The sequence below is a fragment of the Neodiprion lecontei genome, chromosome 2, assembly GCF_021901455.1.
Source record: "Neodiprion lecontei isolate iyNeoLeco1 chromosome 2, iyNeoLeco1.1, whole genome shotgun sequence".
NCBI lineage: Eukaryota > Metazoa > Arthropoda > Insecta > Hymenoptera > Diprionidae > Neodiprion > Neodiprion lecontei.
The window spans coordinates 33,126,758-33,152,648 of record NC_060261.1 but is presented as its reverse complement, the minus strand read 5'-3'; the positions used below and the strand labels follow the sequence as shown (position 1 = coordinate 33,152,648).

At 41.1% G+C, this 25,891-nt stretch overlaps 1 protein-coding gene across 11 annotated transcripts in view; it reads left to right on the top strand.

Moving 5' to 3' along the window:
* LOC107222459 (tensin-1) overlaps positions 1–25,891 on the top strand; it is a 99,797-nt gene that overhangs the window by 55,685 nt on the left and 18,221 nt on the right. For 7 of the 11 annotated variants that reach the window (XM_015661838.2, XM_046732756.1, XM_046732755.1 and 4 more), the window contains 6 exons: positions 9,662–9,724; positions 12,936–13,145; positions 13,275–13,438; positions 13,789–13,938; positions 14,263–14,560; positions 14,778–15,024. In XM_015661838.2, the coding sequence (XP_015517324.2) occupies positions 9,662–9,724; positions 12,936–13,145; positions 13,275–13,438; positions 13,789–13,938; positions 14,263–14,560; positions 14,778–15,024 (1,132 nt within the window). Of the gene's footprint in view, positions 1–3,296; positions 3,440–3,500; positions 3,771–9,135; positions 9,382–9,661; positions 9,725–11,244; positions 11,336–12,935; positions 13,146–13,274; positions 13,439–13,788; positions 13,939–14,262; positions 14,561–14,777; positions 15,025–25,891 lie in introns of those variants that run through there. The other 4 variants (XM_046732761.1, XM_046732763.1, XM_046732759.1 and 1 more) reach the window with 4 other exon arrangements.

Sequence of the window (25,891 nt, the reverse complement as noted above, 5' to 3'; positions counted from 1 at the left end):
GTAAATAAACACAAGTCACTCTTTACCACCTAGAAGAGGATGGTTCGCAAGGACGGCATTACAGAGTTTGACGAAATACGATTTTAGGTAATGAGTTTAATTTTTTTTTTTTTTTATTGAAATCAAAATTCAAATAATTTCTTAAAGACAATTATTATTAAATCGCATGTTTCTATATCAAAGCAACCGTGAAGCGTTTCGGCTTCCGGATGTCCGCCGCCGAGAAATTCCTTCTTCGCCACTTAAGAAAGGCCTCGAGCCGGGGTGGAGCACGTGCCACTAACATCTGGCACCAGCTCGCTCTTCCGGAGGAGTTGCAGGTCCTTCTGTTCCGTCGTAAGTGCATCCATAACCAGCTACCGATAGTCCGCTGTAAAAGACAGACGAAAGAAAAATGAAAGAGCTTCGCCTTCTCCTCTGTATCGTTGAACAATTCGAAAAGAAAAAATCTCGTTTTGCCCGCGGATGTTGTGCGAAAATCTGTCTAACGTTAGACGGACGCGAATTGGTATTCGACATCAATTTTGAAACAACATTCCAACAGACTCGATTTAGATTTGAACAAGCGTGCGTTTCTGCCCAACGTGTGACGACGTCAGAAAAACTCTAGCCAATAAAAACCTTCAGGGATTTACATTCAAATGAAAATATCGAAAAGTAGTGAGTAGAGGTTATCAAACTGTGCCCTGTGGAAGTTTCGGTTAGCGTTGATTCTGGTCAAGTGGATAGGAGAAAAAAAGGAAAGTGTAATATAAATGTTTACCCGTCACGCAGTGACCTGATTGCAAGATTGATACTTGGCGACGGAGTGAAAATTTGGTGGATGAGCACGAAGGAGCGAAAAGGAAACGGGGGGGCTTTCCTCCTGCAGGGCTGAAAGGATATAACATTAAGTTCCGTCCGGGCGTGGAGAGTGCGTAGACTCGACCATCGACCGGCAATTTGTCAATATTTATCTAACTAAAAGTTGACACGCGACGACCCAGATATTTTACCAAGGTAAAAGAAAAAAAGAAGGGAAAGAAGAACCCAAAAAGTTGGAAAGAAATGGACGGTGACTACAACAGAGATTTTTTCCGATCCCGTATTTCTGGATGTTTTAGAGAAACGGGGGGGGGGGGGGGGGAGAAAAGGAAAATCGCTTTGGTAGATGTTGAAAAAAAAAGACAACAAAAGGAAACCAAAAACTATCGACGTAAATGTATTGATAAAGCTGTCTTTAGATTCCTCATTTTTCACTCTTTCAATTTTCAGAATCATGTGCCTCTGACACATGACGTGAAACCCGTTTCAATCATCTTTTGAGTAAGAGAAATTGAAAAGCACGAGTGATAAAGAACCTAGAAGTAATTCGAAAACGTATTATAGAACGCACGTAATTTTCATAGGGTAGTAAAAACTGTTCTGCTACTTTAATTGCCACATGCGTGTCTTGAAAGTTTACGGATCAAAGAATACTAAAACGAAATGTTGGATCAAAACTACAACATAATCATCTGACGACATTTCGACGTCTGGAAGACGAGCTTCTACATGAAAGAAATCGTTAAAAGAGCGGACTTGCCACCGCTGAAACAATTTATTCTCCATCTTGCTGATGTGAGGAAATGATGATAATAACAATAGTGATATCGTCGTGAAAATTGTCGCTGCGAAGTTATACATTACAGTGAAAACAGCAGATGTTTTAAAGCGGTAAGGTTAAACAGTCAGGACTGCAGTTAAGGGTTGGGCTCTTGCACAACGAGGGTGGGGCTTCTGTTCAATTTCTCACACAGTTAGCTCGCTGCCCTTCCGGCTCCATAACCTTTACCAAAATCTGGCGAAATTGAACCAGCACTGTACATATTTAACCTGGCTTAATTCTACAGTAAAAATACGTTTTACGTATATACGTACGACGTTGCGCAACCGCAACATCTTCCTTTCCATCTTTCATCTGAAAATCCTCTTACACCACTTATATTAGTTATAAATATTATTTTTCCCTCTCTTTCCTGTTGTCAATTTTTGTTACTATTTGCGCTTTTTCGTCGCCGACTTGTCATCGAGGGATGCATCTCGCGCCGAATCGGGGGAGTTGATGTTTCGTAAACCTTCACCACTGCCTGACGGAAACTAGACAGCCCTACCAGGTCAGACATGTAAATATAACCTCGGCAGAGCCGCAATCACAACGTATGATTTAGCTACCCTTGGCAGCGCATCGCGAACTGTTTTCACTACCTTTTACTTCACAATAAGCGAGACCTCGCGAGTTACATATGCGTGAAAGAAGTAAATTACTATCACCATCATTACCAGGCAATGCACTTCCGGTTCCGGTTCTAGCTTTTTTCACTTGACATTTCTTTTTTTTTTTAAATTTTCGTTCTTCTACCCATCCTTCACTTATATTTCACATCCCTCTATATTTACTTATATTTAACCCTCCTTTACAATGCAGTCACGTATCCAACAGCAAGGCAAATTACTCCACACGACTAATTGGAAGGGATGCAAGAGGGGCAAAGAAGACGCGAAAGAAAGAGGGCTGGCTTCTCGACCTTTCCACTTAACGTTCAACTCTTAATTATTTTGCCTCCTTGCGTTTGCTTATTACATGTTTTATTTCTATTTTTTTTTTATCCCCCTCCCTTTTTCTTTTTCACTTGCTCATTTTAAACGAGGGCGAAGTACCTGAATAATATTCATAACGAACTAATTTTTTTCACGGGTAAGTATAATAATAACGGTCTTTCCACTTGTTAATTTTTCACTTCTTTGCCGTTTAACGACTTGCCTGACCGAAGCAGCGTCGTCGCTCGATAATGTTATATGTGGACTCATAAATCTTGGTAGAATAATAATTTTTTCGTTTTTGGGCTGGAATAAAAAGATAAAGGCAAACAAACCTTGAAATCTGTGCGAGTGACGGTCATGGACAAGTGTTGAATTACAATTGTGCAAATTGAAGGATCCCTCCCTTTTTCATTGCACGAATGATATTTGGATCGAAGAAGGACTTTGTATCCTGTAATTATATCACATATACGGTATAATTTCCGATACAATCGATGAATTAACGGATATAATTATACGGGCACGGAGATATAATTTATCGGAGAGAATTAGAGGCGGTTCGCAATAAGTAAAGCTGCCGGCGGGGAACGAGGTGAACTTGGCGCATGCGTGGAGCTGATCTTGGTTGCGTGTGTACGTGGCCACGAATGTCTGTTGAGGATCCTCGACGCCCTGAGCACCGTTTTGAACTCTGCCCCTCTCTGTCAGTCTTTCTGCCACTCTCCTCGTTGCCGGTTATCGCAAGTTGAAAAATGCTGAAACATCGCGACGCCGAAAATCCTACCAGCTATTAAACGGAGCCGGTTGCAAAAAATAGACTCCCAGCTACCGCGGAATAATGAAAAAATGAAATATTTAACACCGGAGAAGTTATTCGGTACGTGCGAAAGAGTATAACTAGATGTGTATGAGGTAAAATAAATTGTTACTAATTTCAGGGGTGGGGGTAAACGTTGGAAATATTCAATCAGTGTGTGGGATGAACGCGGAGATTAATTATCTCTGAGAAAACCAATGACGATGAACAAAAAAGAATTATTGATCGTTACAGTGAATTGATGAAAGAAATTAAAGGCTACTTTACCATTCTCAATGTTGTGTTCAAATGACTGTATAGCTTAAGTCTGGTTATTGTACATGGGAGAAATAAGATGATGTCGACTGTACAGTGTGACGAAGGATTTTATAATCCATATTGCAGATATTCGGTGAGTCATTGTTTTTGCAAAGCTTCTGTTACATATTCCTATACCCAGGTACATATATATATATATATGATAAGTACAAGGTATGTGAACGGTAATAAAATGAAAATCATATCACCGTCAATGTAATTATTTCCGCTTCGCAGTTTTCGTTACGCCACCTTCTCGAGGTGTGTTATTTTATATTTTGGCAAAGTCGCAGAATGCAATATATGTATACATACATAATGCTTCGAAGAAAGGAACTGAATTAAAACAAATTCGAGATGCAATTATAATCCATGATTAATAACTTGTATTTCACTGTCAAGAGCAAAAAACAAATGTTGTCGAGTTTATATTTAAATAAATAAATTTCGATTCTATGCTTCTGTATAATGAAGAATTTGGTTATTGTTCGATGTACAAATTCAAAATTTATTTATTTAAATATCAAGTGAGCAAATAAATTTTTTCTGTTGACCTGTGATGAATTATTATTTCTGAATTGAAGCGATTTGAATGCGAAACTAGACTTCGTTTGATTGTTATTTACAATAAATGTTTGAGAATATAGATCATTTTTCGTAAATCCCAAAATATCGTACTCGTTTCTAGAAAAGCGAATTGCATCTAATAAAACTATTTTTTTCTTTTCCAAGTTACGTGGAAGAAATGAAAATTTGACGTCTAGAACCCAGATTGAAAATCGGTGTTGGCCGGTGTTGTTCGATTTTCGAAATCTGAACGGATTGTATATACAAACGATGTTGAGTCAGGCTCTTTTTTTATCTCCGTCTCGAAATCAAACAGCTGCGCGTATGATGTGCAGTTAGTGTGAGACCGGTGTGTGAAAAAACATTTTACAGATCCTCCGGACAGTTGTTCGGATCATAGGTCATGGTCGGCGATATTCAGCAATCTAGCAAAGACAAACGCCTTGATAAAACTTATTTATACGACATTACTTCATTCACGATCCAAGGCGAGCGGCACTGTTATGAAACTCAAAGATAATCAGCGGAACGTGCATATAAGTATATAATGTACATATAAAATATCGACGAAACGTGTAGAAGCTGTGCCTAAGTATACAGCAAAGTTTTTTTCACCATATAATCTTTCATTTTGTATCCATGAGCCGTCGTAATCTCCCGTACGAGAAACTACGCGTCTTTGACACGTTTCATACGTGAGCTAATCGTCACCCGTCGTACATCACGCTAATTTGAGCCATCTGCAGCAGCAGCGATACAGCACCGCTGTTTTCCGTCAATTATAATGAGTTTTGCGCATCTGTTTATAGCACAATGTTTTTCAATAACAGACGTACAACGCAGCGCTAAATTTTCCTTCGCATTCTTACAGCTGTAGTAAGCCTCGAAAAGATTAGAAGAGAAACTCGTACGTTTCATAAAACGAGCCCAACTTCTAATGCTCCTCATTTTCCGTGCTCCTCATGTCTCTCTCTCTCTCTCTCTCTCTCTCTCTCTCTCTCTCTCTCTCTCTCTCTCTCTCTCTCTCTCTCTCTCTCTCTCTCTCTCTCTCTCTCTCTCTCTCTCTCTCTCTCGCACTCGCTCTGTGAGCACTAGCAATTTATTGGTGCTAATTAAGGAGAGTCGAGAATGAAACTTGAGCCAACACCACGAAGTGAATCGGTCCCTATGCGCGTGTGTATTTGCTCTTCGAAAGGAAATGATCATCTCCTTAAAACCCCATAACGCGCACATTAGGCCCCATCCGAAGCATGCGTCGTACTGTAATTTGCTAGAAGATTTTTATTCTAGTAAAGGACCTGCCCAACCAGTAGATCAGCGAATAGCGTTTTCAATTCTACCCTCTCCTTGTATTATTCGCTTTAATCGTGATCCTCAATTGAGAACGCCACTGCCACGCAGCTTATACGAGACGAGAAAACAACAAGACCAGGGAGCCACGAGGTCAGCGTGTCAAACTGCTTGATTAACACGCGCGCGTATCGTTTAACGCGAGTTTTTAACGCCGCAAGCTCCGGCGAAGCTGGCACGAGATCTCCAGACCACGATCATCGCGGAATTCGCCACGACAAAGCCCCTAATGTCCGTTTCAGACCAACTCGTTCGCGAATATTCGGTAAGCCCCCCTGCAGCAGAAAGTGGGTCAGGTACGCGCGAGCAGCGACCGAATCGATCATCCAGCCTCGATCTCGGCTCTAGGCTATTTTTGTTCTTTCTATTCCCTTTTCCCTTTTCCCTATCCCATGCACGCACGTTTCGTTACTCATTCCCTGAATTACTGCTCATCGGGCGTAACTTACGATGGGCAGATCGGATCTATGCCGCACGCTTTTCCATGGATCAGCTTTGCTTCGCCGCGCGAGCAGGGCGACATTTGTACACCCATGTATTATAATTCGTTTCGGTTGTTTGCGTGGAAAAAACTTGAATCCAACATTGCGCAACTACGTACACACATGACACATTTACACATTTAAGTATGGATGTACAGGTGTAACACGTGCGATAACAACAACCTGACAAGGCCATTTTTCTATCGCACGAAGATTGACACTTGAACGCCAAGTGGATCGAAGCAGGGACGTTTTTTGAAACGATTAATTTTTCTTTACTCGTAATTTCAACTGCTGCTGTTCGCTGCAGTTTCACCTTATCGGACTTTTTGTTTCCACTTGTTTGCGCCAATTGCAGGCAATTGTCGATGTGACGTTTCGTCCATTCGTTCTTTCATTCCGACGCGGTGTTATCCTCTTAGGTACCATCCTCCCTACTCATTCCAACCTTAAGACGTCTACGCGAGTCTAAATTCTATTATGAGACAGTTCGAATTTATCTTCAGGAGGCACGATAAATTTTCAATCCGTCAATTCACGTTCCGATCCAGTGGTTTGAATTTTGACACGAGTCTTGCTCCTCAGAGGCGGCTCATCGCTCTTGATCAAGTGAACAACAGTGCACGAGTGTGAGGGGTATCTTAGTCGGATTTAAACGCTAGGCGTATTATACCAACATGTACTTACAGCTTAAACCTGAACCTGAACCTAAACCCGTACTGGCCGCAGTTGTTGATCCCGCAAGGGCTTTCCATTCCGGAGAGTGGAGGGCCTTCGCTGAGTATACGCAATTGTTTCGAGGGGTACTGGCTGCGCTGCTAAGCCTCCTTCAAATTAAACCCAGCTGACTACCATCTACCCTATATTTCTATACCTATATATCCACGGCTTTTCGTTCCAAGATCCCGCGGGATCTTTTTGATTTTCTGTCAACCTTAAATAAGGCTCGCTTAAACCAACACGTCGGAAGGATCTTGGAACAGTGGATATCAAGGGTGGAGAAGCATTATGTATGGACATGTGAAGAAATTTATTTGTTTCTTTCTTAATACATACTCGGAATTAAAAGCCTCAAATTTCAAAAGTATAGGGGACATATCTTCTCAAGCAAAGCAAACATCTGAAAATTATTTCCTATCTCACAATTACTCGCATCGTATATTGATCTGAATATTTTTATACGTGACTAGAAAAGCACGTCAAAGAATAAGTTGTTTAGGATTTTCGATATCATATTTAAATTGTTTCCGATTCTTGAACGTGGAAGTCCCCTGGATCTTTTGTTAACACCAGAATTTCTATACATTATTCACGTGATTATGGAAGGTTTTAAAATATTTAAAATACTTGCAATGTAACTCGGAATGAATTCTGAATACCCCGAAAGCGTTTACCTGATTTCACTTCAAACAATTTAAGATAACACAATTTTTGTTATTTTGCAATGAACACATAAAGTTTTTACCGATACAGTTCCGATACAATAAAAGAAATTTATCCCGAATTTCGGTAAAGCTGTACCTTATTACGCTCTCAAACTTTTCGAAAGTTCATCGCATCGAATCGGACGAGTATATTACCAAAAATTATACTTTTTCGATCGTCGCTACACGAGAAACAAGCATTTCGTTTTACTCGAATTGAATGCGCGCATTGATCCGCTATGTCCAAGTTTCTTCTCTTTCCGCATCTCTGTGCACGACAGCAATTCTCAGGACGACACTTTGTCGCGTAAAGGATAAGAAAGAGCGCGCGAATAAGGAGAGGAAAGAAATGCGGACGCGTCCTGCAAATCCTCGAGATAACTTGTCAGTGCGCCAAGGTCACCGGGGTCCGAGCTTTTCCCCGGTAAGCCCCGACTATCCCAACGGATTTCGGTGTGTCAAGGTCGCGCGCGCAGGATCTCCGGGTTCGGCACCTAGGTACGTCAGAGCCGGCGGCGTCTCGACGCAGCATCCGTCCGGGAGATCAGCGCTGTGCCGGTCCTGGGCTTCTCGATCCTCGACGAGCTTGCGTAGCCGGGAAACCTTCGACGCCCCCCGTCGTCATGGCGACTCGCTGTCATCCCGGCACACCCTGCCGCCTCGCTCCCAGTAGACCGCGTACGTCCTTCGCCCCAGGATCCATCCTCTAAACTTGATTTTACATGCCGAGTGGTATCGTGCACACGCCTTGCCTACATCGTATATAACATTTGCACCAGGGCGGATCCCCCGGGATTTTATCGAGCGTTAATTGGATCGTTTTAAACTGTCGCGAAACAAAATTTTGGAAAGAAGATCGGTAGAAATTTTTAATTTCTATTCGGTGCAGGGTTGTTTTGTTATTTATTTATTTATTTATTCGTTCATTTTCTTTACTCGAAATCGATTTAACAAAAAATTCACACCGTACAATCCCTCGTCGCTATATTTCCACCGATTTTTATGGTGCTGCGCGGAAAATAGGCATCGAGCGATATACCCGTGAGAAATATTTTTCAAACCCGAGTTTGTAATCTTTCGTAATTACAGTGTTACGGAGAGATGAAAACGAGGATTTAGTATAAAGATCTGCACTCGTTTGAAGTCACATATGCGTGTATAAATGACTATGAACGAAACTTTTGTCGTGTATCATACGTAGCTGCACGATGGTCGATTTGCGACAGAGAAACGGAGAACAGTATGAACACGCGAGTCAAAACGCTGTGCGCTCGTTCTGCTCTTATCTGATTTCCTAAGTATTATTATCTCAGTTCTTGAATTATATATGTGTACCTTCTACAGTGATTAAGATATACCGAGATTAAAACTACGAGTGTTACATGATATCGTTGGAGACGAATAGCGCACGTTACACATCTTCCATCACTCTGTATCAGCCACCCAGTTTTATTCGTTAAACAGTTGTGACGTACCCAAACTATTTTTCACGAACACGCGTCTGTGCGGTGGAATCACATAGAAATTAACCGGTCGAATCTCTTTAAGCTGTACGAATATCGCGAGTAATAAAAAAAGAGAAGAACTTTTTTAAACGCAGAACGAAAAATAAAAATGAAGACCTTAGACAAACGCAACGCGAAATAAAATTATGGCCAGCTCCAACAACAGCTCTTTATCACGATCCTGGCTCAGAGCTCGGTGTTGTCGTCACGGTGAGAGACTCGGGCGAAGTTCGAACAATTTAAACGCTTTGAACAACAATAATAACGATGAAAATGGAGACGACGGCGATCTGATCGTTTTACCCGGGGAAACTCAGACCCTGCTGCATAGGATAGCCTTCACCATTTGGCACACTGCTTTGCACATCGAGCGAGAGGTGTGAAATATTTTACCGCCACACACAGTTTTCCCACTTTAAATCCTGAATTATCACGACTAATTGCAAGAATGTTGATCCATAATTATAATCTTCATACCTGTTATTAATTTGATTCTATGCGTCGATTGATTTGATACATCTTTCACTCGTTCAGAAATAGTATCACGTACTTATTTTCTGTTCCGAGTGTACACGATTTCAAAAGTCCCACCTATAAAGCATTTGTAAGATATTTTGAAAAGTAATTAACACCACATTTTCACTATTTGTGTTACAGCACAACAGCAACTATGAAGCCCCGTCGAAGAATACCACCAACACGATTTCTCGGTCGAAACAGGTAAGAATTTTCTGTTAAATTACCCAATTTATTATTCATCACTCTTCATTTCTACCTTTTCTCGAGTTTAATATTTTAACAGTGCATTTCTCTTGAATGGCAATCAATTTATTATCGGCTTGAATACGTGTATACGCGACTGTTAACTGCAATTGATGAGGAGAATAGTTTTCATCGTGTAACGTATCTTCGACCTTTTCTTCTTCTAGTTTCAATTAATATCAAACGTGAGCAATTGTAAGTTTATCAGATATAATTGAGTTAAGAATTGCTCGTTAGCCTTTCGCACGAGTGCAATGTATGAACATCCGGCAAATAATTAACGAGTAGTCGTATGTCAGGAAAAGGCCAGGGCTCAAGTGCCCTTGGGAAAGAAGAAATTGAAAAAGGCGTCGATCAATTTCGAATGACTCGTATGCGATCTCGGAATGCCAAAGTTCAAGCGTTTTTCTTCACTGTAATTTCATTTCAATATAAGAACACTTTTTGTGCCCTACAGCAATTGCTTTTGGTGTTTAAACATTTTTCCGAACGTTCGCGAACGTACTTTAAGAGCTAACGTGAGAGGTGTTCATTTCCTTTCAAACGTTCAGTACACAAATAAATGCAAATGAAAATTGCACGTAACCACAAAACGACGGCAGCAAATTGAAAATTTTAGTGCCATATTTCAACCGGCAAAAACTCATTACACGTTTCTAAATATAATTCGTTGGGGTTGAAACGTGCCTATAAGTTATAGCCGTGCGTGGTCTGCAGCCGACGAGTATCTTGTGGTTTTACCTCCGGGTCCGAATTACCGATTGATGTCACGTTTGAGCGGTTGGAAAGAAGAGGAACAACAGAAAAAAGAAACAAAAACAAAAAAAGAAGAACCGGCTTTCGGTCACTGCAATATCAATTCCAAGTTGTTCAGGCTGCGCCACGCACCATTATTAAAGTTAATTTTTGTCAGGATGGGAAAAAGAAAGATTGATGAAAAGGAACAAAAAAAATTAATAAATAAATAATCAAATAAGCACAAAAAAATCTGCAGTCATTACTCGTAGCTACTAAATTAGACGGAAATTTTTTACTAACGGCGGGAATCGGAGAGTCGATAAAACGGGGCTTACTATGACCGACGCGATTACCGGAATCGGTAATGCAGAACGATAGGCAACCCAAGACGCAGCTACGTCCGCGTGTAGCGACCATGGCCGAATCCGGCGGGAGTTTTCGTAACGATTCAAGTCACATTTAAGCTGATGTACCGAGCAGTTTGGACGTCGCCGAGCGTGAATGTCGTAGAAATTACGCATCTGCCTACATACCGACATGCATTTGTTGCGCAACGTTGATTATATCTAGGCTTACGTACGTACGCGTATAATAACGTCCTTGCTCCAAACGAGGAAGAAGCTATCAAACCTATACACGCGCGTATAATACATTCCGCGATGCCTCGGCAAGTATCGCGAAACACGCGAGATTAACGCAGTACGAGTTGAGCCGCGAAGAAACATCATCTTCCCAATAAATGTGTATTAGCGTGCAAGAAGTTTACCGCGTGCGATGCCCGAGGCAAAATTTCTTGTTAAAATATTCTACAGGCCCGTTTACACGACGAGGGTAAGCCGCGCGTTTAGTTTATGCATCGTTTTTTCACGCTTTTTGCATTCCTTGACTTTTCTGTGATTTTTGTTTGATTTTTTTTTTTATTTTATTCTACTTTTTTATTTTATCTGTACAGTTTACACCGCACGAAGGATACGTACGTACGAATAATAATTCGTGTCGATAATTTGAGGCGAGAGAATCGTGGCTATTCATTTTTACAATTCGTCGATTATAGCGCAGCTGCAGCTGATGCTGCTGCAGCATACGAAGGAAGGCAGTTTGGATAATCGTTGGCAATTAAAATCGTGCCTTCTCATCCCTCTTGAGCGGCAATAATGAGCCTTTTGATATCCGAACAATAAAAAGTTGACGGTTCAATTACTGCAGTTAATTAAGGAAGCCGGTCAGCGTGTGTACCTACATTCCTATATCTGTGTGGATGTATACGGCCCACACCGCGGGGGGAATGAAAAACTTCGTTCAACTTGTGTGATTGGGTTCCGGTACGAGATGAACAGAAACAACGAAATACATCGTGACCATAGATACATGTCTGTGTCCGTACGCATTCGTATGTATTATACGCCGATGGTCGAATAATATCGGACCATGTAGGGCGTGATTAGGGGAAAAATAATCGCACCTATTATATGTACAAAAGAAAATAGCTACTGCCCACTATTTATTAATACAAACACAGATTAGCGCGCATACGAACAAAAAAGTACGGCTATTACCTCGGCAAAATAACAATAGCCTTCACTTTTCTTTACACGTAAGCGCTGACAATCAAACAGTTACAATGTGTTAGGATTTTCTCACGAAGTCAAGCGTGAAGTTATAACAGTCGGCTGATCCTTTCCGGTATTTTTCCACTTATGTTTTTTCTCTCATTTGCGTTGAAGCATCGTGTCCATCGTGTTGCAGAGATTGCACATCTAAATCGGTATCGGGCATCAGGGAAAACACGTCATATCGACGTTATTTGCAACATGTATACAATATTATGCAGAGAAGTCCAGGGAATATAAAGAAACGTTGAGCATATAGAACCCATTTAGACAAATTTATACACGGGGCAAAAAAAACCGTTCTATAGAGTACGAAATTTGTTTCGACAATTGAAAACGTATTCCACAGCAGCGCTCAAAAGTATTTTGACAAATATAGTAATTGGGTTAATTGCAAATATTAATATTAAATTAAAAAATCAATAATATTTTTTATTGAAAGAAATTCGATGTTCTACATAATTGTAGAAAATTAAATCTCATTCGTTGGAGAATGAAGTTGAAATAAAGAAAAAAATAAACAAATTAAAGAAAAACGATGGATCCAAATAATAACAAATTTTATACTATCGAAATATTTTTGAGCACTGCTGTATATAATGAATCGAAACCGGCTATATCACAAAAATGTCATTATATTTTTTTATCCAACCGCATAGATAAAGAATTGAAAATCCGAGTAATATTACATTTGGTCTCAACTAACTGAGTGTTCACTATTTTTCTTTTTATATATATTATTAAAATTTAAAGGGAATAACATGGTCTGTCAATGTGCTAAAAGTCCTTGTCGAACCCATGGAAAAATGTTTGTTATCCAGGTGACGACGACGATGACGAGGCCGCGGACGCCTGGCGTCGGAGCTGACGCAGTGTCAATCGGAGGGAACGGAAACAGCCGAGTGAGCGAAGTGATGGAGCTGAGCTACGTCACCGAAAGGATAATTGCCTTGTGGTACAAGGAAGACGCCCGAGGGATCCTGGACCACGCGACGACCCTTCTGCGAGGAAAACACGGGGACAATTACGTGGTAAAAAACGAAAACAAGAAAAAAAAAAAAATTGACGGACCAAATGAAATTGGGAAAAAAAAGAAAGAAGCCAATTACCGTAAGATAATTACTATCGGTAATTCGATCGTTGCCTTCGCCCTTTTCCAGATCTTCAATCTTTCCTCACCCGGACGAACCAACGAGCCAAATACGCGGGAGTCAGGATGGCCGCAAAACTTAGCACCGAGTTTAGAGCGACTCTGCGCTCTTTGCAAGGAGCTCGATTCTTGGCTAAACGCCGCGCCTAACAGAGTCGCGGTTTTGCATGCTAGGTGAGTTACTTTTTTGACGAACTACGAAAGTATTCTTGTCAGCATTTGCTATGATCGTCGTAGAAGTGTTCATATTTGAATACCGAAACCTAGATCTCGAGATTAAAACAAATGTTTCAGAAAATATGTGTGTAATTGGAAAACGAATTCAAGTTTATGAAAATAAAGCGCCAGACTTTAATTTTGACTATTTCCAATCACCCGCATATCGCTTCTAATTTTACGATTCAAAATTTGAATACGGAAAAATTACTTCTTGAAAAGTCCCTGGATACCGATTATCATATGAAAATGGATGAATTTGCATAAAACAAAATTGGAGTCAATCCATTTTCTTTCCATCGTCTTAGGGGCGGCAAGGAACGTCTCGGCGTCGCGGTTTCAGCATACATGAATTACAGCAGTATTTGCGGTAGCAGAGATCAGGCATTAGACAGATTCGCAATGAGGAGGTTCCTCGACGACAAAATCGGGCCGCTCCACGTTCCCTCGCATCGCAGGTAAGCGAAAAGAGGATGAATGAAGAATTGGCAGAAAAAGTTGAGAAGATCAATCGATTAACAAACCCTTCCTCTTTTCCTAAATTGAGTCTTGTCGTAGAATGAATCAAATTTTTGTACCCGTATAAAACATGTGAACAAAATAATCATTTTTTCCAATTAGCAATCGAATATCGCTGATTCTAAAACATACAGACTTGGTTGCAGTTCTTGCAGTTTTCAACCTGCCGTATAAATGCATAGACAAAAATGCTTCGATTTTTGTTTTCTCTCTCGAAAAAAAAAAAAAAAAAACAAAAATCGTTTCACCCCGAATATGCGCAGGTACGTCGAGTACTTCAGCGGTCTTTTATCCGGCTCGCTGAGAATCAGCCCGTCTCCACTTTACCTTACACACCTGACGGTTCTGGGCGTACCGCAATTCGAGCCGACGGGATGTCGCGCCTTCTTGAAAGTCTACGAAGGTCTGACCCCGGTCTACACCTCCGACCTTTACTCGGTGACAAACGCCCGAGAGTTCACGGTTAATCTTGGAGGCCTCAGACTCCGCGGTGACATACTGATAAAGTGCTATCATCGCGTTTACTCGAAACAAAGCCGAGAGGCGATGTTCTCGCTGCAGGTGAGGACAAGCTTTAAGATTGAAAAAAATTTTACCTTGTCAGTTTCACACCAAATTTTACACCTCACGGTCTTTGCAGTCGATCTAGAACTCCAAACCTCATATTTTTCTCTGTACAATTTAGGTTGTCGAATTTCGCTAGTACCTTCGGGTTGTATTTTTTTTTTTCTTTTCTTTTCTTATTCCTTTTGTTTAATCCTTCCCCCGTAATTTTCAGTTCCACACCTGCGTTATCACCGAGAACGTGGTTTCGTTCCCTCGGTCGGAACTCGACATCGCCTGTGAGGATCCCAGATGTCCGGCCGACAGCGTCGTCACCCTCTACTTCGCAAGCGACGCCCGCCGTCAGGATGGCGTCGCTGGTCCTGTTCCAGCACCCACCCCCGCGGTGCCTCATGCCTCGGCTCACCACGACCCCATTTTGCACTGGGACAGCTACACGAATCTGGAAATCAGCGACGACGGTGAGTTTGATTCAAATTAGAGTGAAGAAATTCGAGTTTTGCTCTTTATCGTGAGGACTCCGATCGAGATTTTCCGTTTTTCCAAACCGGCAGGTTTTGTTTAATATCACCTTGTTCATCTGGAGGGATTTCGATTACAATTGATCAGGAAATAATTGATCGATTCAACGGATTGTTCTCACGCTTATAATTCTAGTCGGTTAAATTTTTTTCACTCTTTTCTTTTCTTTCTATCCCAATTAACGAAATATTTTAGGTTTTGGCAAGGCAAACGAACAAATTGATTCGAAGCCGGTTGAAACAAATTCGTGGAAAAAGATCTGTAGACTTTTTTTGTGGATTACAAACAATCGAAACTTATCGAGGATTGAGGTCAAGATCAAACGTTTTTGTATGTGACAAGTCAAAATTCTTTTAAGATTGATTATAAGCACGCATGTAGCTTTGCTACCGCGTTGAAAAAAATTGGCAAAAAGTGTTTCGCAGCAGCGATAATTTTACCACTCAAAAAGCAATTAGTGCCATTTCGTTTGATTTCATTTAATTCGGTACCATTCCGGTTGCTCACTCGGTTAATCCCCACTTTTCTCTCTTTCTCTCTCTCCCTCTGACGCACGCCGATAAATGCTTGACTTAAATTGATGTACAGTGTACACGTTAGTTACACATAAATCGATATGTATATGTAAAAAATCTATACGACCATGATAATTTCCTATAGCCTTATTCTTTCCGACGTGTTGGGTATAAAAATATATACTACGATTCTTGAGCTGTATATAAAATATGATAACCACGGGCGTGGTATAAATTTTTAATTTTATGATCGCCGTTATTCCCGAAAGCGTCCTATTCAGGATGTTTGAAGTTAGTCGAATTTCGGAGCAATATCTACTGCTTCGATAAGCTTTTGTAAAATCACGCGTTTCATGGTCCGTACAATAATTCACGTTCGCAATTTTTTGTGCTACGTCACAGGTAATTTGTAGTTGAAAAGTTGAATTTTCGATGCTTTTTTCTCATCAATCTCGAATTCGAAAGGCTTAAAACAAATGTTACCGCGTACGATTTTTCTTTCCATTCCTTTGTTGATCAGCAAAATTCAATGTGTAAAAAACAATGGGGGTCTGAAAAGCTTGCTTTCCCACGGAATTTGATCGTTCTTTTTTATGCTCTCTTTGACCGCGTTGGGCTCTCTATTTTCAAAGGTAACATAAAAGTTTGTAGCAACTTCTCATGCCCTCTGTATATCTCTTGACTCTAAAATGTAACACATCCCCATCCACCGAATTACCGCACTCTACGTGCCGCCGCCACGCCCCCGCAGTCGGTCCCCGGATGGTAAACAGGACGGTGAGTCGGTCTGAACAAACAAATGGATTTAAAAATGGTAAACAGCTGAGTGAGTGATCTATAGGGCAACACGTATCCTGCAGTGCCGAAATCGAAAACTCAAGCTCAAGCTCGAGACGGCGATGAAGCCGCGCGAGAAATTTACCAGAAACGGATATCTTACACGTACTCGCTCGCAGCTTAGGATAACAGAAACAAAAGAGAGGAAATCAAGCCTCTCGAAATAGGCATCTATAAATACCATCGTATAAGATTTTTCAAATTCCTTTTTCGACCGGATTAACTTCTGTATACCTGAGCTTAGAATAGTTTAGGCGACGGATTGATGAGAAAAATGGAAATGTTGTTTTAATTAATCGAGGAATACCGGAAAAGTTTGTTCGAAATCTATGAAATTGATAAAATCTGAAGAAATTACATCTTAGATTTATTCTTGCGCCGAATAACGTTAGCGTGTTATCAATTTAATTTCCAACATCGCGAAAAATTGAAGAATTAACAGAGATAAATTTTCAGGCTCTGAGATAAGAAAGCAAATTTTTTTTCCCGTTTTTTTCCCCTAACATGATTTAACAATATTTTGCTTATACGGACATAATAAAATAAATTTCACAGCTAATATTCGAAAAGACGAGTTAGGCCGTTTCAATCTCGTATGTTTGCATTTCAATTAATTCATTAATTAATAAGAGAGAAGATCCCTCACCAAGGGTTCGAAAATTGAACCTTTATCCGAAACTGGCTTGGCGAATCGCGGGAACGTCGGTGAAAAAGAAACAAACGCGTCGGGATTGATAAAAAAATCTGAAAATCATGGCGTTGATCGATAATTGAATGGACTTTAATCAGAGAAGATAAGTGGACGAGATTTCGCCGGTGAATTGTTTGCACGCAAATCACTGTCGCGTGTTTTATCGTACTACAAAACGTCGGTTAGGTGTGTTCGAGGCCTTGCAATTTCCGATATCGATGTCGAGATCGCACTCGTCCGACGACCTTGAGCTTATGGCTGCCACAGGTTCGGGATTGAATCACGCTTCTAACAATACTCACAGCTTAAGTTTACCCTAGCGGCCTCTTATACCTACATACCTACGGGAGCTTTGCCAACTCCGCAGTCTGACTCAACCCTTCCGTTCTGCATCGTCGCAAATAAATGACCGTTTACCTTTCTGCACTCCGATACATCATATCCGTCGGGTTTCAAGCTCTACCGGTCAACAAGGTCCGGAAAGAAGATTGAAAAAAAAATAGGAAAAAAAACACCGTTCGGAACTCAAGCCATCGTCGGTTCATTTTCACTTCCACGACAGTTTTCGACGAACCCGTATACGTACTGCGTATTCGGTATTGTTTCTGATTATACTAGTATAAAGAAAAAAATGAATAAATTATGCCTGCTCACTGGACAAAGTTATTACGTTGGTTAAAATTCCGATTCTGTAAGCGAGCTGGATTCACTCGCGAGCGTGTAATCTCGGGTTTGATAGTCTTCATTACCGAGGAACTGTGGCGAATTGTTTCGTAAATTAGGATTCATTGAGTCGACGTTCATATGATAATACCGTGGGCAGTCAGCTGTAACAGATTTAATATTCACGGTAGAACAAACGGTGCTTTATAAAAATTACCACCCATTACGTCAACCGTTTCATGACCGTTCCAAATACCCACATTTATGATTTGTACACACACCCGTGCCCTCCGTTGCACCGTAACGGAATTCCAATTTCTCGGAGGATCGGCGTCAGTGTCAAATTCGAGAAATTGAAAAGCAGTACATAGGTTGTAATTATTCCGTGTAGACTTGTAGAAAAGTAAAGCCATTTAGTTACCCTTTAAAGGAACTGCCGACAATTCTTTGTTCCGACAAAAAGATTTTCTACCTACAAATACCATGAATGTTGAAATCTCTGCTCCCAAAGAAATTTACAAAACATTCTTATCACTCGGCTGGCTACCTAATCCTAATCGCTGATATTGAATCAGCTAATTAGTGCGTTTTAACGAAGTTGATCCTCAGTGACGGTACCACAATCGACGAGAAATACTCTTTCCGGAGAACATTGGTGCAGTTCCGTGGATGAGTTCTTTTCTCTCACGAACGGTTGTTGCGAATTGCTCCCTTTTCGACACGGGAAAGAATTTCGAAAAAGAGTAATTCTGTCACGTATTTTGACATGGTGGAAAAATTGTACGTGAATCGAGGTGCGCATAGACGGCGATGGTAGGGCGATGTTCCTTTCGAACGAGGAGTGGGGCAGAACTGTGAGGTTATTCCTGGCGAGGTTTGCTTCGAGCGCGTCCCCCGACACGGGCCTTCCTGCTATCCAACAGCATCACCTCAGTACGATCCGCGATCCGTTCGCAGACGCTTTGCTCGACATATTTGCCCAACGAGTTTTCAGTTACTTGGTCATTTTACCGCTGCGCTCGATCGCGAACTACATTATCGTCGAGGGTGATGAATTTTTAGCCAGAACCGCAGCCTCCCGGCAGGACGAATCGCCGCAGGATCGAAGTATCGTCTTTTCCTTGAGTGAGTAGACCTTCCCCGTTCCTATTTTAGCCCCAATGTTAAAAATTTTCACAATCATCTGTTGGACGGTTTCAACACGGCGAACAAGAAAATATTTTTGCCCATTACAAGACAGATTTTTGTTCAATCTTGATTACAATTTTCGCGAAGATTGCGAGGTTGAAATAAAAAGTAACCAGCGGGGAAAATGCAAGTTTGGTTCTTTCGGTGAAATTTGATCCGTGTCAATATTTTCCTGTGATACGAATATAGTAAAACGTGCGTTCACTGTTATTTAAATTCATCCTTGACCGTAGGAATTTACAAGAGATATATTCCTTATCGGCTTATACCACCGATGTACGATAAAGCGATTAATTTTATCTGGGCCAGTCGTGATCGATAATATTATCGTAATACCAGCTACGTATGTATACACCTTTAAACGTCCGCAGGAAATGAACGCATTTTCTCACAACGATGCGTAAAAGTTGCGGTAAAAAATAGAAAAAAAAGATGTATTTATCTATGGGTTGTTCTTTCCATATCTACTTCGACCTGATTGAGAGATCAAAGGTAACGTTCCCAACACCACAACAAGATACGTGAAATTTGTAATTAATTAATTCAGTCTTACGCAAGTACGGATTATTATATCATGCAGCATCTCGAAATTCTAAACGGTAACTGCAGCGCAGTCTCGATGCTCCAGCGATGTTGAAATCTATTTATAAAACAGGAATTACATTATTCATTCTTTTTTTTTTTGCTCTATTTCTTTTGTTAAATGATCAACCAGTCTTCTTCGTCCTGTTTAATACATGGAAAAATCAGGAAAGTTTAATTATAAATCTCGACGACAACCGTTGAACGAAACGAGGGGAAATCGGTGACATGTAGTTCGAAATTCGGAGTGGAGAAAATAAAATCGAAATGGTAGATCGAAATTCCGGTCAACGTACTGAAACTGCTACTATACAGGAGCATGGCGCATGCATTTACGGGTGGTTCGAGAAAGTCCATTCCTAGAAAGTTTCTTTCTTCCGTTCAGCCTCTTGTAGAGCCTTACAAGGATATAAATTCGCGCAAATGTCGAGTGCGATTCTTTCTCGATGAAAATTAACATCGGCTTTCGGCGATTTCGGTTTCCACCGTCCTACATGTTGGATAATACATTTCAACAGCTCTGCGGGCAACGAGCAGAGCGTTTCGCGTGAGGAACGAATAAATAATTTAAACGACGTGTACACAGCCGAGTTAATTGATCATCGAGACACGTGGCTTTTCTCAAGGTGGCTGCTAGGTTGACACAGCTTTGGTGTGAGAATAAGACTCGAAAAATTGTCTTTCTCTAAAATGCGTATACATGCACATAGTGAAGCTGCAAATTTATCACGTGGTTATTCGTGACATCGTATGTCAACAATTTGAATGGGAGAAAAAGGGAAGGAACTATCGAATAAAAAAATGGAAGAATTCTGGTCCAGAGATATTTGCCTCCCTGCAGTTTTAACGGCTGGATTTAAAAATTGAAATTAAAATTAATCGGTAATCTACAATCAAGCTCTCGGCATCAAAGCACGTTGTCAAATGAAGAGAAGAGCAAACGTTCACGATGTCACAAGACAGCAGCAACGCTCCGATATGAGTTATGAAAAATACGTCGATTCATCGTTTGTCATTCTCTGTATTATCAATCACAGCCTGATGATATCTTGCTCCAAAATAAAAGCGATTCCTTGCACTCAAATTCTGTACAAGCATGTTTAGAAGAAAGAGCGCAACCATATAACAGAAATTCGAGCAAACGTCTGTATTTTTGGTTATTCATTGGTCCGTTTGGAAATTGCACACGCAGCAAGACTTGCAATCTGTATCGATTACTAATTTCACTTTGTTCCGTTTTTGCCTTATGGTGTACGGTTCGAAAGTAGTGCAAAGCCGACTCAAGCCGTCTAATGGCAATGCGAACTGCATCGGAGACGAAACAGCGTGTATTATATGCATGTTGGTACGATTTTCTGCAAGAGCGATACACCCAACCCAAGTCTGCGAAACACGTCTATGAGACGCGTCCTTGTCCCAGTTAATAGTCGCGTTCCTGCAACTGTTACAAATCTGTGTCTGTGTAATACAATATCAAAGCGTTACAACAACCAATCAGCTTAGACTTATTTTTCACCAAGCAGTACCAGCCTCTGACGCTTGGAAAATGCGCCGGTTGCATTCAATCGGAACCTCCTCGTATTTGTACAGCCCTACTTATTGGTTCATTGAAATGCCGGAGACGTAGGGCCGAAACCCTGGAGCTAAGCTCAGGGCCCTTAAGCCGATTAATTACCGGCAATCACCGCGATGCGCGAAGTGGATGCATGCAGTGCAGCTTTTCATGCAGGACACGTTCGTCTGACGTTGGTTGTAATTTCGCGTCACGCGTCTGAGCATCGAGGAATATTACACGTGTGATGACCGACGGCCTTGCGATTTTAAATACGAGCTTATAGTGCGCATATTGTATACGACTAATATCCTGTTACGAAAGAGTCTCGGCCCATTCATGCTATCCTCAATCTTGTGAGTGCAGCGCGCGTCAACGATCGAGATCACGATCGATACTCGATGTTTCGGTGCCGTGAAGTATGCGTTCAATTTCAGACGAAGCATTGCACGATCAATCAAACTCCTGCTTGATAGATGTTTATCCCTTCTTTCGATCGTATTATTGTTATTCAAATTATTACCGAAGTCTGCGCCAGCATCGCTTCAATCAACTAACTGCGCAATTTTTTCAATAAAAATCTTTGTGATTTACAATTAGAAGTTTGTCCGTTTCACGGAAGTCAGGATAAATTTTACATACTTTTACGAAAAAATTGAGGCGATTTTGTAATTCAAAGTAGTGTTCGAGTTTTTCAACATCAAACCCACTGTAATACAGACCGAATAAGATTCATTACACATATTTTGCATAAATTGAATCTTGAGAAACGGCATGATCTTTCTTTTGTTTTTAATTGGCTAATTTCGTTGGTACAGAAAATTGGGAGCGATCTCTTGCCGCGGTTCGTAAGAGAGTAAAATCGAAAAATAGTCATTACGATTTGACGCGAAAATTTCCTCGATTAAGGATTTTCCGCACTGTGCAGCGTTGAACAAGGCGGGATATTATACAGAGACTCTCGCGCATGTAATGCCGAAGGTTTGGTTACCCTAAAAGGTCCGACTGTGGGCGCTCGGTGAGCTGAAGAGAGGATAGAGAGAGGGAGAGAAAAAGAGGGAAGGAGTTAAGAGAACTCTCGAGTGTTTCAGCACCGGGTTCGTGCCGCCGTATTGGCTACATTCATAGGTGTACATATGCAATACGCGTGTATCGATGCGTACAAATGTATAAAATACAGGCATTCTCAACGGGACCACACGGGCATCGCCGCTCCATATATCCCAAGATAGGCTCGACACGTATGCCTTGCGAGAGTGAGAGTTTGAGGCGCGGTTCTGCAGGATTTCGTACCTGCTGTACACGCGAATGAACGAGGCTCTGCGTGATATTTGCAAGCTTCCAGCGTTCGGTCAGGCCTGCAAAACGCGAGCAAAATCATTGGGCCCGCCTTACGGCTCGTCGCAGTTGACGCGATCCTTTGAGCCAGGACGGTGTCCGTCGCAGTGGTGATTAAAACGTTGGAACAAAAACGGCTCTCCGAATCGGTATACGTGGCTAGTTGCGTAATGATGCTGAAAAATTTCCTACCACCTGTCAATTTGAATATTCAATCGAAGAAGCTTGGAGAAAAAATGAGGAAATAAACGCTGTTTGAACAGCGTTTAAAGTCGAGGATAGAACGACACAATATTGGAAAGATATTTGAACAAACTAGGCGAAGTGAGTAAACTTGGCGAAACATTAGACTGTCGGGAATTCGGTTTTTTCTATTAAAAAACAACAAAAATAAAAAAAAAAAAATCAAAAAGGATTTTTACTTACCAATCTCACGTGCACGCATTTTATTAATAATAATTAACACGGTGTTTGCGAAACTGGATGGAGTGGTTAGACACAGTGCAGGAGCGGAAGAGGTGTTGAACTCGAGGTTTTATCTCTTCTCGAATTCTCGAAGGAACAGCACTCGAGGCTGTGACCAAATCAAGACGTAGTTTCGGTCGTCGTCGTCGTCGTCGTGGGTGCAGGTAGGCGTCTTCGCCAAATAAGACAATATAACGAGCTGGCTGGTTATACATAACGGCAAGTGACGAGGGCCGGACGTGGCTAAATGATGAGAAGATCAAAAGATTTAGTACCTACTCTGTTCGACCTCGGGTAATGGAGGATGAAAAATAACATTCATTGTGTTATAGTTTAAATAACATATCTATGGAATAATTTCAGCGACAAGCTTGTTCGGTGAGCTTCTCAAAAACTGACTCCAAAAGTGGAGAGAAAAAAAAATTTACCCAGACCATTGGATAATGCACAGTGCAATTGAACTTTTCATCGTCGTTATGTTTTACATAGAATAATAAATATCTCTTCCTTATTCACGTGCCGCTGCCTCCCTGGGATTTATAGGAGCGGTGGATAGGTATAAGTCATTGCGGATTTATCGTGGGCGTTGCGGCAATGAGCGTTGCAGTCAATAATCATTCGTGATCTACGCAGCTCCGCTGCATTCGTATATCTCCATCAAACCCCTTATTTGAGACCGATGGTCGTTACAGATGAGGATTTTTCTATCTGTCTTTGCTTATTACGATCGCGATCGAACGGACGGGCGACGATGATGCCAAATACGATAAAAAGTAATCTTGTAATATACCTTGAACGATACGGGTCGATGGTATTGCCATTTGCTAAGAGAAGCTTCTTCCCACACGAGATTTATCCCGATTTCGCAGACTCCCCGACCTCATCCGGGGCAGCTCAACCGTGCAAGCAGACTAATCGCGTGACGCCGGCTTCCGGCGCCACGAAATCTTCTCTTTTTCTCCTCTCGCTCTCTCTCTGGTCTGATCTATAAATAGATTAACGAGAGACGAACAGAAGTATGCGTGCATAGATATGGCCGAGTTGAAGCTTGCCGCGTAGAGTGAATTGTTGGTGAAATTGATCGTTTTTGCTGATTTATTTTCTTAAATTTTTTTCTTACAAGTATCCAAACAAACGATAAATAGACGAGCCTGAAATTCGCTCGCCACATTGAAGGAAAATATGCTATCGCAATCAATCACGCGTTGCAAGCAATGCTTTTCTTCTTCTTATCCTTGTTCCCATCGTCTAGAGACGGAATCTGGGACCTGGTGCATTCAATGGCCTAACCAAATACTCCGCGGTAGATTTTATCTCTGACATACGCGTGTAGCGGTATAATAGTAGGAACAAAGTTGTATATGTGCGTGGACAGAGCGGTGAAGCTTGACCATTTAAGCCGAGTGCGGACAAATCGTTCCGTTCGAATTACGTAACAATAGGCCTCTATTCGTGTGTGCGCCTGATTGTGTGTTTATATTACATCCTTTGACAACCACTGATCGTTTTACTCGATTCTTTTATTGTTGTTTTACATGCGGTTGTGTCGATCTTCATTGTAGCGCCTACCATATCCATCCGTCCAATGCTGCATTCGTCGTCGTCCTGAGAAGTCGCGTTACAATGTTATCGCGTAGGCGTGTAGCTTCGACAAGCCCGTATGAAAACAAAGAATCAAAATTCATTTTGTCAAAAATGCTTCGCAACGATCGAGGCCTTTAAAAGAAACGGGAAAAATTAAAGAGAAAAAAAAAAAATTAAAACGATGTATAGAATGTCCAACGCGTTACGTGTCATACCTATAATGCAAGCGACTCGTTTTACGACGGTTCTGGAGGCTGCAGGAACGAATATACATACGTGTAGGCATACATACTGGAGTAATATGCGTTTTTATAAATGACGTGGGCGCGTTAAGAGATTATTTGCATCGCCTCGCCGCCGTCCATCTGTCGAAATATTTGCATGCGGTCAAAACAACTCGAACGCTTTAAGGGTCAAGGATACAAGAATTATCGTAATCGTCGCAAGTATCATTGGTTATAGAATATTTTCGATTCTGAAATAGCCAGTTTTCGTTCACGTTATTTTTCGCCCACGCGGTAACTTGAGGCTAATAATACCTTGCGGTAAATGTATTCATATACCTGAATATAGAAGTAAAATAAATCAGGTTGACCAAAGGTGAAACCGTGTAGGGAGAAGGCTCGAGGATTCGAACGTTTGAAAAATGAAAAAAATTCAATCAAGAAACCCCTTGACGACGAGTTCAAAGAAAAGGAATGACTTGAGCAAATATCTGCTCTCGCGGGTGAATTCTTATACGAATTACTAACGCGTCGATGGTTCGCCAGGATACATACATATACACACATGTATATGTATATGTCTACATATGTACGCAAGATATATGCATACGTATGTATAATAATCCAACCACCAGACGCCAGATATCGTTCTGGAACTGAGAAGCCACCACTTCGTGACCACTTTAGAAAGCACTTTAGATTTTTCTCTTTGTTGCATATACCGAAGTGGTAGCAGGCATGTGTATATATATGCATATATGTATATATATACACATCTGTCGGCATTGATGGCTAAATGGAATAAATTAATACACTTGATAAGGACTAGTTCAAAGGACCAGGGACCGTTCCTCAGTTGCCGCTTCATTTGGATTTAATTCTTCTTATCGAAAATTCCTTACTTCGAAAATCGAGCGATTGTTTTGCCGAATACAGTTGTGAGACTGAATTTGCAAATCTCAAAACAGCATACATCTTTATCTACCTAGTAGATTGTGTCATTTCGAGTTGATGCTTTGCTGTGACTAGTCCAAGGTCTTGAACCACTACAAAACTGAAATTCTTCGCCTGCAGGGTGAACTTGTCGCTATTTTTGAAATTCATTTTCTTTTTACATACTGCAGTGAAATAGGTGTTGAAAAATGTTTCGGAAAAATGTGTATATAT